We start from the raw sequence: 15,835 nt of genomic DNA, 5'->3' as shown, positions 1-15,835 counted from the left end.
CTAATCTGAATGTTCTTTCACAAACTACATACTTAAGTGAGTACTTTAATGACACTGTGCAGTGTTAAAGTTCTGGAAATGACTATGTATTTTCTTGAAAATTTGTTGGGAAAAAAACCTCTGGAACTACCAGGGCTTTTTTTAAAACACTGTTCGTAGATATTTCAAAGATTGAAAAAAGCAAGAAAACATTAACTGAAATTAGGAGGTAGTAGATACCAAATTAATTCCAAAATAGGCAGAAAATGAAAGTGTAATTTTAAATTCAGGATTTTTAAATATTAAAACTTAATCTTTATTGGCATTTTTATCCCAACCCAACAGGATTTTGGGAAAGTAACTGAATGGAACACTCCATTCACATATGGCATCCATCCTCTCCCTGTGGCAAGTCTCCAGAGAGTTGTGAAAACATACCAGCCTTACTGAGAGTATATCAACAACATGAACTTCCCTATGACTGCTCATCAGAACCAACTAAGACTCTAACTAGAAGAAGAAACAAGGATATAATTCATTATGAATGAACATGTATTTCTGTGAAGTGTCTTGAAATCCTATTGCAGAATGTTTTTCTCTTGTTTTAATTGCTCATTACCTGTGGACTGTGTTGATTTGTTCCATGAGGGTTAGTGCCAGAAAGAAATTTCACCAACACATGAATTAGGTTGGGATCTGACACCAACAATTGGGCAGTACTTTCCTGAGCTCCAATGGCACTGCTTGGACCAGCTTAAAAATAAAGACATAAAATTATATGCGTAATCTTAAACATTAAGTGTAAATCAAACACTTATTGTGCAAATCCCTTATATTTATTTCATGATGTGGAAATATTCTCCTCTAAATCAGCTACCAAAACCTTCTTATTCTGGACTACAATTCTGAGTTTTCCAGTAAGTACAGATACAAAGCCCCAAAACCATCCAATCAGTGTTCCAAGCTTGCCAAGGCAATATTCCTGAAAATAGAGATTAATTTTGTAGGTGCAATACATACAGATGTTTTTGATTTGTCTCTTTTTGTTAGTCCAACGCTTCAGTAAGGTTCAAATGCATTTTTTAATTTGCCAGACAGAGACGAAGTGTTCTGTTACCTTGTAAACAATCACAGTATTTTTGTTCTTGGCACATGCAAAGACTTCTCAGAATAAAACTGTAGGGAGCTTAACAGATAAGAACTCTGAAGACTGGAATTTGAATTAAAATACACCCTTCAGTGATCAAACAAATGAGCTTTACTGAATGTGAAGTCTTATTCTTGCAGTAGTAGTATACTGAATCAGTTCAAAACACGGAATAAAGCATGATATGAAACAGATCCTGCAGAAGTGGGACAATGCTTTTTGATAAATGCCATCATGCCAATGTTCTCCCATTCACGACTGGCACAGGTGTACAACTCCTCCCTGGGGGAGTTATAGAGACATTCACACGGAAGCCTGAAGGTGTTCATCTCTTCTGATAAGGTGTAACTGACTCAACTACACTGATTTTAACACGACGCCTGTCATGTCTTAGGTGGTGTCAAACCATCAAAGACCCCCAAAGTGCCCCCAGACTAATTTATGGGGCCTTCCACCGTAAGTTTGTGCATGATCTCATGCTGCATCAGATAGTGCAGAACTCTCCCCCAGTGGGGGTACCTGGGCATTCCCACCTGAACTTGAATGCGTATTAACTCATTGAGCTCTATTTCCTAGGCTTCCCCCACGCTGGATGGATCAAAACTGTGACCATCAATTCCACCAATGGATCTCTAAATTGCAAAAATCAAATCTTGTCTCTGGATCCACAGGTGGCGATACATTTCCTCTCCCCAATCTACTCTTACATTTTCTTTTTTTCCCTCATATGTTTTTCCTAAGAGATATCTTTATATTTCTGGTTTCATTTTTACAGATAATAACCGTAACAGCTATATACCTCCTCTTCATTACAACCAAATTTTTGTAAAAATAAACCTGCTATGCAGGTTTATTTTAGATACATATGTACATCTCTCTCCCTCACATTTATATATACATATATATAAATGAACACTGATCACTCAGTAGTGCTGTTTCACTCTAATCCACCCTAAGGGATGAATTAACAAGAACTTGTGACCCAGCCTTTTAGGGACAGATCATGACACTTGCATCTCCAACCCTTCCCAACACAACTCCAACTCACAAGCCTGCATACAAAAAATGCACAACCACATTCATATGCTCAAGTGCCTGCCATGAACCACAGGGGTTGCTTCCAAGGAGGTTTTTATTCACCTACTGATCTCAGGCAACTACCAAAGAAACTCTTGCAAACATGCAGTTGCCTGTCAGTGTCAGAGAAGAACACTGAGCCTCATAACACTTGCAAGACATTCACATGTGATCCTAGTGATGCACACTACATAAATTTTGGAAATTTTTGCCAGTCTACAGATACAAACTGAAGAGTTGACAGTCCATGTGCTTGTTAACTGAAAGCAGTTATACCAGAAATTAGGCCATGTTCTATTCTCAAATACTAAGAATAAGAGTGAAGTCTAAGTTTGTGCATAATAGGTCTCTTTCATTAGTTTTTTGCAGCTCTACTTCTTCACCTGACAGCAAAAATTTCAGATTTTTGTGAGACTGATCTCTAAATAACATCACAGAAAGGGGACAAAGTAAAAATTTTAAGAACGAAGTGCATCTTAAAGTCAATGATTTGAAATGGCAAATTAAAAAAAAATTATTCATAAGCAACTTTTAGAAACTGCTTCCTTTAATTTCTATCAGTCTTGTGGCAAAATCTCATTCACAAAGTGAGATTATTTCTAGTGTGCTATGGAGCAATATAGAGAATGTGAGATCTACTGGTATGCATAGGGAAATGAAATGGCTGGATTTCTATTTTAGTAGATTCAGCTGCTAGGGGATTATTTTCAGATAGCTTAACCTAACCAGTGACTGGTACCTGCATATTTACAAAAATATTCCTACTCTGTCAGAAAAACTTAAGTCTCACTCACAGTAATTTAATCATTCGTCTCTGCTGCTTCTCATACTTCAAAACTAATTCCCAAGGATCATTAGCTAGTCCCAAAATGTTGTTTTGGAATACAATGATGACTTACAATGACATTTTCTCTTACTATAAAGGTTTCTATTTCCCATGGTAGAAGCAATTCAAGAAGCTCACTCTTGAAAAGACCAGAGTTAATGGAGAACAAAAGTATATATATTACAAAAGGAATATTCTGGAAGTCTTTTGATGGAATGAACACTCACTTGTACGTCATTAAAACTGTCAACGTAAGAAAACTAACCAAACTTACCATTAAGCTGCATATTTGTCATGAGCGTTAGGCTGTGAAGCACAAGGCACCATGTCCGGAGTAAAGTATTAGGATACCATGCCAGAACTGACAGGAAGCTAGTTACTGAAGCTGTCAAGAAACACAGTTTTTTCCAAGTTTTAATCTTCAAGGTTTCAATACATTTCTATTTTTTACTGTAAGGTGCTATGCTGATTATTGTTATTAATATTATTGTTCCTTGCATTCTTTTCATTTTGCCAACCACTGTTGCAGGAAATTAGGAAAAGAAACCTCACCAACACTTCACAGAACCTTCTACAGTGTGTGCAGAGTCCCTGACATCTCAAAGAAAACGATGCAAAGAAACTGGTTTCAAATGTTCTCATGTAAGTCAGTGTAATGGGTTCATTATATCAGGCATTAACATTTTGGACTATCACCACAAGATAGAACAGACTTTCTTAATTATATAGTATAACATATTGCAAGAAAAAAAAATTCAGCATGTCTTCATATTAGATTAGTAGTTAACAGTAATGGAGCTTTCCCATTCTGCTGACCCCTTCATTGAGGGAGAAATCATAGGATGGTATAAAGGAGATGAAATTCAACAGAAAAGTGCATACAGTTGCACTGTTCATCTCAGACTAAAAAGTATATTTTAATGAGTCCTCTTGAGAATAATTATCAGTTAAGAACCACAAATTTTACCATTTCATTTCTAATAAACTTTATAAAAATTGAACTAATCAATTCTCAGTTACACACTAGCAATGTATTTTTCACTTCAAGAAGGAAATGAGACCAAAAGTTCTTTAATAAGAACACAGAAATTCTCTCAACACTGATCTTATCAAATATACTTACTGCAATACTTTTTGCTTATTAGCAAAAATTGAGTATTAAAAAGAAAAACAAACCCAAACTTATTTCCCATATTTAATGTATTTTACCTTGGTTCAGGGAAACAACAGGTATTCGGTTAGCATTATAAAGGAAAATATCAGCACCACTATCTTTACTTCCAGAGGAGCTGGAATTCAGGCTTAATGTGAGCCACAGCTGCAACAGGGATTCAAGCTGAAAGAGAAACAAACTTCACTATGAGACCAAAATTCATAACTCCATCGAAGTTTTAATTTTAAAAGCCTGATCTACATTCTCAGCTGCTACTACTATTCCACTGCACACACACACTCTCTCCTTTACTGGATTTAAAAATTCTGCTAAACATAATATTCAAGGCAAATTCAGCCTAGCTAACAAATGCTTATGCTATTGTTTTTGTAATTGATTTCTTCCAAATAGCTTCTCTTAAGAAGTTTCTTCAAACTTGTGTTAAGAAAATGCAGCTTTACACTCTATTCAGAAATACCTTTATCATAACCTTATACCTGTGACCTGTACAGGCTTACAGGTTTGCATGGAAGCTTTTGGAATGCTATTAAAATGATGTTTCCCCATCAACCAAAATTATTTAGAAGGCCCATTTATTTAATGAGAAACCTCAGAGAGAATGATGCTTTCTCTGAGTAATTCCCCTGAGGAAAATAGCTCTTTAGATATTCTGGGGAAGCATCAAGGATGTTTACACAAGAAACTGTATTTGGATGAGGTATTTAAAGAACAACTGAGGGATGGACTCAACCAATCTATCAAAATATCAAGAGGCAGGCAGCCATCTAATCATTACAGCATGCATGGCATTCCTTTGTATGAATCAAGAAAAGCATTGCTAAAGCAATGTCTTTTCAAAAAGCAAACTTTTAAATTTGCTATTAACATATAGGATCATTGGATAATTCAGAAGGAAACTTTGCAAGTTATCCAATCCAATCTGCTCAAAGAAATGCCAAAGAAGATAGACTTGGATGCTTGGGGGTTTATTCAACTGGGTTTTGAAAACCTCCACAAGTCTCAACTTGTCATCAAGTGTAACTTAAGAGACATTTTTCATCAATAAGCAAACAATTACCATTCAGTGGACATACAAACTTGTTTTTACATATGAAAATGTATACCAGTGTCCCACTATAACAAGCAATGTCCTATTTGACAAAAGCTTTCAGCACCTTGTTTATTACATTATCGGTACTGATGTCCGTGACATATTCATAAGTGATAAAGCACCTAACATAACAGATTACTTGAATCCTAAGTAGCAAGAAGTAGAGGAAAACAACTCTCAAATTTAGAGATAAATACTATCAGAACATCTAAATTTCAAAATTCTCTACCTGAACATGGTGGACTTGTAGCATGGAAAAGAGTTTGTTGAAGCATGTGCTCAGCATAGGTATAGATGACAACTGCACAATCAGCTGGGCATTTTGGTTAGCAGCATGTAATCCCCTCAGCAATGAATCATCTGTGCCACTGGGAGACTGTGTCACTAGAAAACAAAACAGGGTACCATCCCTTCATGAATTACCTTGAAAAGTTGCCAGAAGTGATTTCATACTTATTTCCTTGCATTTTATATTTAAGTCAAATACACTTTTTTATAAATTAGAAGAATATATTCAACATAGTGTTCTGTTGAATTGGACTACTGACTACCATAGGAGTGACATCCTTGAATATCTGACATTTCCATCTTCACAAAAACTTTGGAACTGAGTCCACACTGCTACTACAGCAGTGTCCTGGCAACACAATGGTAAGAGAAACAATTGGAACATCTCTTTCATGCATTACAGTACAATTGTTGCAGACAATAATGAACTTCCAGAGAATAAAGTCTGAAGATGTCACTAAACTTACTGCATTCACTACATACTCAACCAACAACTGCATGCACATTAAGGTATCCAGAGGGCTGCAAAGAAACACATTTTAATAAGATGTGCAGCACAACTCACTGGAAAAAGGTTCCAAAGTAAAATACTCTGTGTTTTTGTAACATAAAGCTCACTGAACAGATGAGTTCAAAATTGTATTCAAGTATTTTCACTTTCTTCACTTAGTAGGTGTAACTGTCAAATGCTCTTTAGCTTTCAAACACTTGGAATGAAGCTACACAGGAAGCTTAATATTCACTTGCACTTAAACGTAAAAATGAAAACTTTCCCTCCTTTGCAGCATAATCCACATGCATAGTTGACTGTTTCACAAAACATCTTAAAGACAGGCATGTAAGTTATTAAAAAATCTGAATAAAGAACTATCTCTGAAGTTCAGCCTAATAAGAAAATTCAAGCAAAATGTAACTTTTTCTAAGCTACCACGTGACTGCAGAAAACATTACTACAAATTTCAAATTCAAATTTTATGATCGTTATATGAAGAGAATGATTTGACAACATGTAGTTACATGTAGGAGATGTGTTTGTTAATGCTTGTAAAATGGAATCAGCCTCCAGTGTGGACATCATTTTCAGCATCAGCTCAGCCTGCTGCTCAAGTCCAACTTCGAGACGTGCATCTAAAGCTACAGAAGGCAACAGAAAAGGTAAATCTGAGTTATATCAAGGACATACGTAATTACAGAACCACAGAATATTTAGAATTGGAGGGGACCCACAAGGATCACCAAGTCCAACTCCAAAGTGAATAGCCCGTATGGGGATTGGACCCACAACCTTGGGTGTTATCACCACCAAGCTCTGAACAACTGAGCTAATCTCATCTTTAATTTGTTCCTCTTTCTATAACATTCTTACAGACCTGAAACATTTAATTATGAAAACACAGTATTTCTGTGAAACACACCCATATTTCTTTCCACAGTCCCTTTACTATCACACATGGCAATCTGCATATGTTCAAGTCATTTCTTCCTAAGGCAATAGCTCTCAAATGAGAACCAAAAAGTTGTTTTTCCCAGTGTGGCAGAAGAAAACTCTATCACCCAGTTCAGTAGTACTCCTACAAACGAAACAAGTGTGCCACTTCACTCCTTTGGGGTAGAGCCAACTAGAAAAGAGCTTCCAAAATTTCTTGAGAAAATGGGAAAGATTTAAAACTGCCTACAAGTGCATTCCAAAATGTTTAGAAAATTAGATTTTCTGCTATGTTGGGCTTTTTTAAATGTAGCTTTCACATTATAGTCTCTCAGTTACTACAGGAAAAAAAATGTGGCATATGTAAAATGCAATTCTTTCACCTTAAAATACACAGATATTGCTATAATAATTTCTTGTCCTAAGGTGTCAAACACAGTATTACAGAAAAAAGACCCCAAAGAGAACTTGAATTCATTGCTTACCTTGAGAGACTGATATGCTGACAGTTTGTGATCCATTTTTCTCTGTAGTTACAGGTGGTTTGGCAACTGGAATTCCAACACCACCAATGTAAGGATTATAATTGTAGGTGCCATATTCAGCACCCCAGTAATCGTACCAGGTGCTGCTTATAGGCTTAAAAAACAAACAAAAAAACAAGGAAAAACAATAAACAGCAAATCTTTACATTGCCAGAAGTTTTAAATTACTAACAGCAAAATTTGAAGTTAATGAAAATTAAAACCAGAAGATTAGTTCCAATAGTTTTAGAAAATTGTTTCAATTCTTATTGCAGCATAAGCTACTGAATCCTTAGCAATAGTCAAAATCCAGCAATGTAGTTAGCTTCCTCAAAGATTCAAGAAGACAATTTGAAAATGTTTTCATCAATTTTTCTTCACACATTTGTACCATATTGTAAATTTGGGAGTATTACACAGATATTCTGAGGAGCTCTCAAGACAGAATACTATACTATTAACTGTACTAATTAAGTACCTTGAAACCTCAGTGAGGCTCACAAAAAGAAACAGTTGAGTAATCTCTACTTGTGTCATAATTTAAGACACTAAGAAAGCATATGGATCACAAGGAAAAAAAGTAATATCACACTGTATAAAGGCAATTTGTATTTGCTGTTTTTTTTAATGGTGAGATCCAATACCAACTGTCATTTTACAGATATGGAAGCAATTATTAGAAGTATTAAGAATGAAGCAGTAGTTTTATGGCTGTTTTTTGGTAGACATCAAAGCAGGTAATAAGACAATTTAGGTATCTTGGGTAAAGCTGACTAAAGAGTACTGTCACATGACATGATAGGAGACTAAAGAAGACAGGAAACGATCAGTAATACAAATTCAGCAGTAGTTATAATTTTTGGCAGCAGAATGAGGTTTAAGGAAAAAAAATCTCTAAATTATAGGTAATAGATGGAAGGATATATGAGGGACTACAGAAAAAAAATTCTGTGTTTTCTGAGCAAGTGGTGAGACAGATCATTTAGGTTAATTCAAACAAGAGGTTTAAGTCAATAGTCAGAGGCATGGAAAAACTCCAAATGTCTTCTTTCTAAACAAAGACAGTCAATATTTACTTATAAACAGCGTATTTCTTTAAAAATCTAAATACTTTTGGTTTTTCGCATACATTGACAATATTGTAATTGTACAACGTGTATGTTTAGCCTTCATTTTAACTATAAAAGTACTTAGCAATTTTCTTGTCCCTCAGTAAAGTAAATTTTGAAGTTAAGCTGCTTCTCTTCATAGTCTAAAGCCAATACAAGCACAAGCTACTGCCTTCCTTTTTTAAATACAATATTAACAATATAAACTTATCTTCAGATCAGTCACAGAAATGGTGCTCTATTCTTAAAAAAAGGACAACACAAGTATTTTTCTACTATGCTTTTGTTGTCTTTAACACCTGCTAAAGTGTGAGTAAACTCAGAACCTCTTGTTTACACCAGTACCTTCATGCAAAAGCAAAATATTTTGTGGTCAACTGAGATATGAAAATTTATATTCTTGCCTGTCATTCCACATTAAACATTATAAAAAACCAGCAGCAGGTTTAAGACACTAAATTCTACTACTGAAGAACTGTAAGAGAGTAAGGATTTTTCTATCTCACATGTAAAGGTTATCCTGAAAATTTAGGTGTGACATACCTTGAAGACTTTGGCTGCAAGGGGATCCTTTTCCAAATCAATATCTAAAGGATCAATATCGACTTCCATCAGGTCTTGCAGCAATTCAAGATCAATGTCCTTATCTTTTTCCAATGATGACAAGGGAGGGGCACCTTGAATCATTAAAAGAGTATTAACTCTAGCAAGCAAAAATTATAAAACAAGGATGTAAAAAGTTAAAATATGCGATCAAGTTGTCTTTTTAAAAATAATAGGAAAAATAAGAATTTACTAGTCAGATGTAAAACTAACTTGAAGAATTACTCAATCTGCCTATATTATCAGAAACTATTTATGCTATCACCAAAAAGTCTTTTACTGATATCTTAATAGGTGAGTCAACTTTTTTTTTTCTTTTCAATAAATACATAAGTACAAAATTATGGAATAATTTACCTGTGATGTCATGTGTCAAAGGCTCATCTATGGTTTCCACTAACTGCACTGTGGACTGCTGGAGAGAGTCATCAGAATCTCCAGCCGAAGCTCCAGCATCTTCTCCCAAAGCACTCTCTTCCATAGCTTCAGCTGCTATAGGTGCCAACAACTCTCCTAGGTATTAAATTTAGCAGACAAGTTCATTTCAAGCTTTATTCCCATTACAAATTAACATCCTAGTGTCTATGCCAACTGTCATTTTTTCATCTAACCCTAAATTCTCTGGGGGCTATTTCCTCAAGGGGAAGAGTTCTGAATAATTTTCAAATAATCAGGGTCACATAAAAATGAGCTTTTCAATGCACAAGTCACTCCAATTGCAACTCTAAATCACATTTTTACACACTAATCTAAATGTTATGATTTCCTTGGGGTTTATTATTGTAATTTGTATTGTATCAGCAGATTCTAACATAGTGAAAACCCCACCTCCAAAATATTAAATGAAGAAAGATTCAAGTGCAAGATATCTTTTGAAGAATATGAACTTAAAACAAACCTGCTAGAATATCCTGTAGCATACAAGTCAGAGAATACTGAGCCCATGCTCCTCCCCAAGAGATGTCTCCTCTGTTGAAGTCAGTTCCAACAAGAAGCAGCAATAATCGTTCTAATTGAGTCTCATTTACAATCTCGCATAAATGAATTGTTGGTCTTGTAGCATTTGCAATTCTAGCAAGAACCTATTAAAAAAGAAGAAAGTTAAATATATGCCTATTCATAGTTAGCCCTATGAAGGTATATAGTAACTTTATTTTCTATGATTATTAGATTTTGCTTACAAATAAATCAGGTATTTTTACCAGCCCACACTTTAGAATTTTATGAGTGTAATTACATGAATATATTTTTTTAAAGTTAATTTTTCCATGCAAGTCTGAAGCCACCATAGTGTAAATCACACAAAAAGTGACAGATCAGAAAAACTACCTCACCATAAATGATTAGAAATTTTAGTGCTGCAGCTGATTTTTACAAGCAAACAAGCAAAAAAGCATTAATAGAAAACTAATTCAATGCGGTTGCTGCTGCAGCTACATAGTGATGTTCCATATTCTGTTTACCTTACAAACAAAAAGAAGTAAATCTGCATGACAAGTAAAGTCCATGGACAAGAGAAAGAGTGCCAGCTTTTGCACTACAGAAATGCAACGTTCATGTGCCAGTGTAAAGGGAAGTGGTTCAATTTCTGGAGTTTCCTTTGCTGTTGATACTTCCGTATCTAAAGAAGAACGAGGCCATTCTGCAGTTCGACGCAAGCGTATTAAGTCCTTGAAGTGCTGCAGAAATTAAATTTGAAACAACAGTTACAGTTTAAAACTGGCCTCTAAATCTTTTCCCAATGAATCAGTGTGGCAGCAATAACAGAGACTGTGGAACTTCTTAAAAAAATAAAAGAAAGTCTAAAAATATATGAGAATCTGGAATGGAATTAAGGCTTTATTGGCAGAAATTTGTTTTGGCAGCATGTTATCTTAGATGACAAATGCATAATCAAATTCAGTTCTGCAGAAGTGCCAATTAAGCCTTATGTATGCCATAACACATATTGAAAATACATATTTTCAAAGTTTCTTTCATATTTCCACACCTGTACATAAAGCTACAGTTACCATAAAGCAAACTGGATACAAAAATAGTCAATAAGGAAATTTACTCCTACAAGAACAGTGACATTTCAGTTCTTCAAATTTAATAAATCATCAGTAATTTCTAAATTTCTTAATAGTGCCATTATATAAAGTATGCATTAGCCATACCATAAATTGAACTAGTTTGATTTTTGATCATGGCTCTGAACTACAACCTTTTTGACAGAGGGCCTACATGCGATGGAGAAAAGAAGGTGCTTTTATTAATCCTCTCATCCACCAAGGGCATTCATTTAGCAGCTCAGCTCATTGTATCAGCTACACTAGCAGTCATTAGATAATACAAATGCCTCTTATAATCTCACTTAAGCAGTAGCTACTAAAGTAGACCAAAGAAAAGAGCTATTTACTAAGACAAAGGTTTCACTTTCTCCTAAATGCAGCACATGTTTTACGTCACTCACAGCTTGTCATAACTGAAAGTGCTTAGTAGACAATATCAAATAGCAATAGCAAAACCTGCATGAAATGCAACTATCAAGTTTACAGTAACATCTTAACTACAAGTCAAACTACAAGAGGAAAGATCTTTAGTTCAACATGTTTTTTTATGCAACATGGCTACTACAAAGTGAAACTTAAAACAGCTGGACAGCACAGTTCAGCCAGTATCTTGTTTAAAAGATGTCTCAAGGAGCCACCAGTGGAACAGCCCCCTTGGTATAACCTGCTGGAATAAAGCAGAAGATAGTGCAGGAAAGAACAGCTCATGACAAGCACAGTTAGTAAAAACTTAGGGCTTTATTTTTATGCTAGTGCTTTATTTTTCCCCAAATTACTAGAAGTTTTTTTCCCTATAAGGTCCCACACCATGTCAACTCCTTCCACAAACCTATTTTCAGGTATTCTAACAGACATGAGTACTTCTTGATCTAGGGAGTAAATATTTCAAGAGACGCCAAAGTTTGGTAGCTAGAAAGATTTACACATTTTTTGTGTTCCCTGCAGTCATCGCCTAAAATCCTTAAATTTCAGCATCTCCTCTCATAACCAAAACAAATCTTTAACTGCATCAACTTGCAATTATCTGGAGCTTACTTCAAGATGCCACAACTGAAGTGGTGGGTACCTTCAGGAAGCTAAGGAGCTTATAACAAACTTAAAAAATAATTCTCAGAAGTCATATTTATTAGTTTTGGAAGACAGACATTGGCATGATTAATTTTCTGATTACTCAACCAGGAAAGCATCTAGGAGAGCATCATGCATAAAAGCTAGCCATATGAAGTACTACTTTATCCTTCTATTGCTGTATGTTATAAAAAGTTTAATGACATGACTGGCATTCCCAAAGCTACAAGTTTATTAATAATTTTGGCCATGACTACCTAAAAGAACCCTGAAGAATGATAAACTATTTTTCCCAGAGCAATAAATTTCCAGACGGCTGCTTTATTTCAGTATTAGAATATTCTTGATAGCAGCCATGATGAAACAACTTTTTATAATAAGGTCAAAGTAGGACAAAAATGACTTTGCAGGAACAGGTCTTTTCACACAAAGGACAAGAAGTCAGTTACAGTTTAGAGCATCATACCTTTGAAGTAGCCTGCTTTAGTTTTGCCTGTTCTACTAAAAGTTTGTATGATGATCCTTTGTTGCTTTGTATTTTCTCTTTTTCCATCTGTTCCACCAAAGCCTTCTGTTTTGCTTTTAATAAGTTAAGTTGCTAAAAGAAAATGTTAATAGGAATAAATGAAAATTTAAGCAATAAGATGTTAAAAGGATCAGTATGTTCACATGATAGCAATCTTCAGTTCAAACTGTAACTTGAGCTTTTAACATATTTTTAAACCACAGCTTAGGTGCTTGTGCTCAGGTGTACTCAGATTTATATAGAAAGTTCATTATATTTAATGTCCAATAGAGTACAACAGTACACGCCAACATTTGTTTTTCCAGCAGATCCCTTGCCCCATGGTCTTAGATGAATGTCAAAGAAGTTAGGCAGCCTTTAGCTACAGAATCAGACCTATGCAAAAGCAAGGCTGAATGAGTCCCAATGCCAAAGCTGCTGTTTCAAGAAATGAGATATCCTATAAACGAGACATACTTCTGTGAAAATAGCCACTACCATGCAGGAAGTCACCTGTTTATGATGCACAAGCTGCTTTCTGATCTTTCGGGAATACAGTCTATCGAGGCTACTGTTGCCTTTAGTAGATCTGCTCAGACTCTGAGTGTGAAGGCTATTATTTATAAAACTCCACTGGTTTCCTAATGGAAATAAAATTTAAAAAAATTAATCCATCTTATTAAACCCCATTTACCTCTAGAGAAAAGCCTTTCTGTTTCAATGGTTGGCATCTCCAAACACTAAGTACTAACGAGACAAGCTAAATCTAACTCTTGGCATTATTCAACTATCCCCACCCATAGTAGTATTTCTGTGTGATTTTAAAATGCAGTACTACCATCTTTTTTTCATTATTCTTAGAATATATAAGCAGGTAAACAGTTCTGGCCTAAGTAAAAATAGATTACCAGCTTCATAATGCAAAAAAGTTTTATTTTAATTTTTAGGAAAGATATTAAAAGATCAAAATAATAACAGTGATAATAATGATGATGATAGTAACAACAACATATGGTACGTATTATTACTACTACTACTACTATAATGAAATAAATTAAAACCAGACAAAAACCACATTTAAAAATAGTGGATACAATTACCAAAACAATTATGAAGTAACACTGCTGACCCTTTTTCACAATACACAGTGTTTCAACATGGTGCACGCTCAATTGTGAAGTCCTAGTCACAGGGTAATATACAGACATTTTACAAACTAAAATCAATCCTGCATTTTTCACTTGAAAAAATGAAAGAGATTATATTTATAAGGAAATGGGGATGTAAATAAGTAGAAAAGAATTAAAAGAAAAAGATCGCAATGTGTTTTTAAAATCTCCTTTTTCAAATTAATAGAAAATGCATTTTACATATTTGAACAGCTCCCAGAGCAATACACATAGAATCAAGTTTTGATAATAAACCTGATGTACCTGTCAAAAATCGTTCCCTCTCTTTTCCATTCAGAGGTTTCTTGGCTGTGGCTGCTTCATCTTCAACAGTAGCTACGTAATCCAGTAGTCTGGACACCAGCATTACAACCCAACTGATCATGGGAATATCTAAAACTCCTTTAAAATAAACAAATTTCAGTACCTTAATAAATTTCTGAAGACATAACAAACACCACACATTTCACTAGGCCACAACGACTCCATTCCCCTCTTTTTATTTTTTAAAAGGAGAGTTTGAGTCTGAGCACTCATAAATGAGGGAAGAAATCAGTATAAAACTTAGATGCAAACAGAAATGTCACAGTTCTCTTAGTCTGATGAAGACGGAAGTCAAAAGCTTCACCTCAACTGTTCAAGCAAAGAATTAAACAGCATTTTTCTTAAAAGGAGTCAATTTTACGTCTAAATTTCCTAAATACCAAATGCATAATGACAGCTCCTTGCATTAAGGCACATGAAGTAGATATCTCAAATTCTACAGTGTGCAATTCCTCCATCAAGCAGGGCTCCAATAAGATAGTTTTAACTGCATCCAGATGCCTCCATCTTTACTTCTCCATTAGTGTATTTTCAACGTAGCTATCTGAATAAGTTTCAGGACAGCCAAGAGTGACTTCAGACTAGATGAACCACACTGGCAGCACCAACAACTGGCTAATGCCTATTTCAGTCTCACACTTTAAATGCCATATTTTTGCATAACCAGAAAGAAAAAAAACGTATCTTGAGCTTCATACAAGAAAAATCTTTGTGCATACAGAAATCTAAATGAACAGTTCCAAAGTGAATTCATGACTGCTCAACAAAACCAGGAACCTACAAATAATGACCACTTAATTACAGTCATTATGCAAATGGCATAATTCTATAATGTCAATACAGCAAAGACATCAGCACTAGAGGTTACACCCACATTTTCATATCAGTGCACTGTGCTGAGCCACATTTAACTACACTGCGCTTTTCATGCACTGACCTCAAAAAAGCTGTAATTAATTCAAATTATTATTAAACGTAGATCAAACAAGAAAACTAAGGCACAGAAACGATCCATCCAAAATCACATGTAGCTGCTGGCATCCAAGCAGTAGGATGCAGCCTGACTTGTTAACTGCAGTTCCCTGAGCACACTCTGACAGAAAGCAGCCCATCCCATGCAGGCAGAGGAAGGACCCCAACAGGTCCACAACAGGACCTGGACTGGAACCACAGACTAAATTGCAAGAACAGAAATGAGGAGCACTGGTGACCACTACACACCTTTTTGGCTGGCAGAATAAAAAAGGCTTTTGCTGCAGTGTGAAGTACATACCTTTTCATATTTCTGTTAAAACAAGACCATTTATTTTTCTTTTATCTCTCAAAAAAAAATAAAAAAAAATAAAAGCTCTCAGCTTCTCTCCCTCCCTCCCTCCAAGTGTCTTTTTCTCATTCCTTTTTTCCTCTTCCGGCCTCAAAGTTTAAACTTCTCTCCACCCATAACATTCACCTCTTACTCAGATTTTCCTCTG

The 15,835-nt window shown here is 35.2% G+C and overlaps 1 protein-coding gene across 4 annotated transcripts in view; it reads right to left on the bottom strand.

Moving 5' to 3' along the window:
* BIRC6 (baculoviral IAP repeat containing 6) overlaps positions 1-15,835 on the bottom strand; it is a 174,982-nt gene that overhangs the window by 94,177 nt on the left and 64,970 nt on the right. For 3 of the 4 annotated variants that reach the window (XM_014255965.2, XM_014255963.2, XM_014255961.2), the window contains exons 32-44: positions 14,304-14,441; positions 13,384-13,511; positions 12,832-12,963; positions 10,707-10,922; positions 10,142-10,325; positions 9,601-9,756; positions 9,184-9,317; positions 7,493-7,646; positions 6,599-6,715; positions 5,523-5,677; positions 4,239-4,365; positions 3,304-3,414; positions 599-732 (exon numbers count right to left, since the gene is read on the bottom strand). In XM_014255965.2, the coding sequence (XP_014111440.2) occupies positions 599-732; positions 3,304-3,414; positions 4,239-4,365; positions 5,523-5,677; positions 6,599-6,715; positions 7,493-7,646; positions 9,184-9,317; positions 9,601-9,756; positions 10,142-10,325; positions 10,707-10,922; positions 12,832-12,963; positions 13,384-13,511; positions 14,304-14,441 (1,886 nt within the window). The remainder of the gene's footprint in view (positions 1-598; positions 733-3,303; positions 3,415-4,238; positions 4,366-5,522; positions 5,678-6,598; positions 6,716-7,492; positions 7,647-9,183; positions 9,318-9,600; positions 9,757-10,141; positions 10,326-10,706; positions 10,923-12,831; positions 12,964-13,383; positions 13,512-14,303; positions 14,442-15,835) is intronic. The other variant, XM_014255964.2, reaches the window with a different exon arrangement.

The sequence above is a fragment of the Pseudopodoces humilis genome, chromosome 3 (genome assembly GCF_049639895.1).
Source record: "Pseudopodoces humilis isolate 2021_Gansu_Grassland_sample_001 chromosome 3, ASM4963989v1, whole genome shotgun sequence".
NCBI lineage: Eukaryota > Metazoa > Chordata > Aves > Passeriformes > Paridae > Pseudopodoces > Pseudopodoces humilis.
The sequence above is the reverse complement of the archived record's forward strand: the minus strand, read 5'-3'. Positions and strand labels throughout refer to the sequence as shown.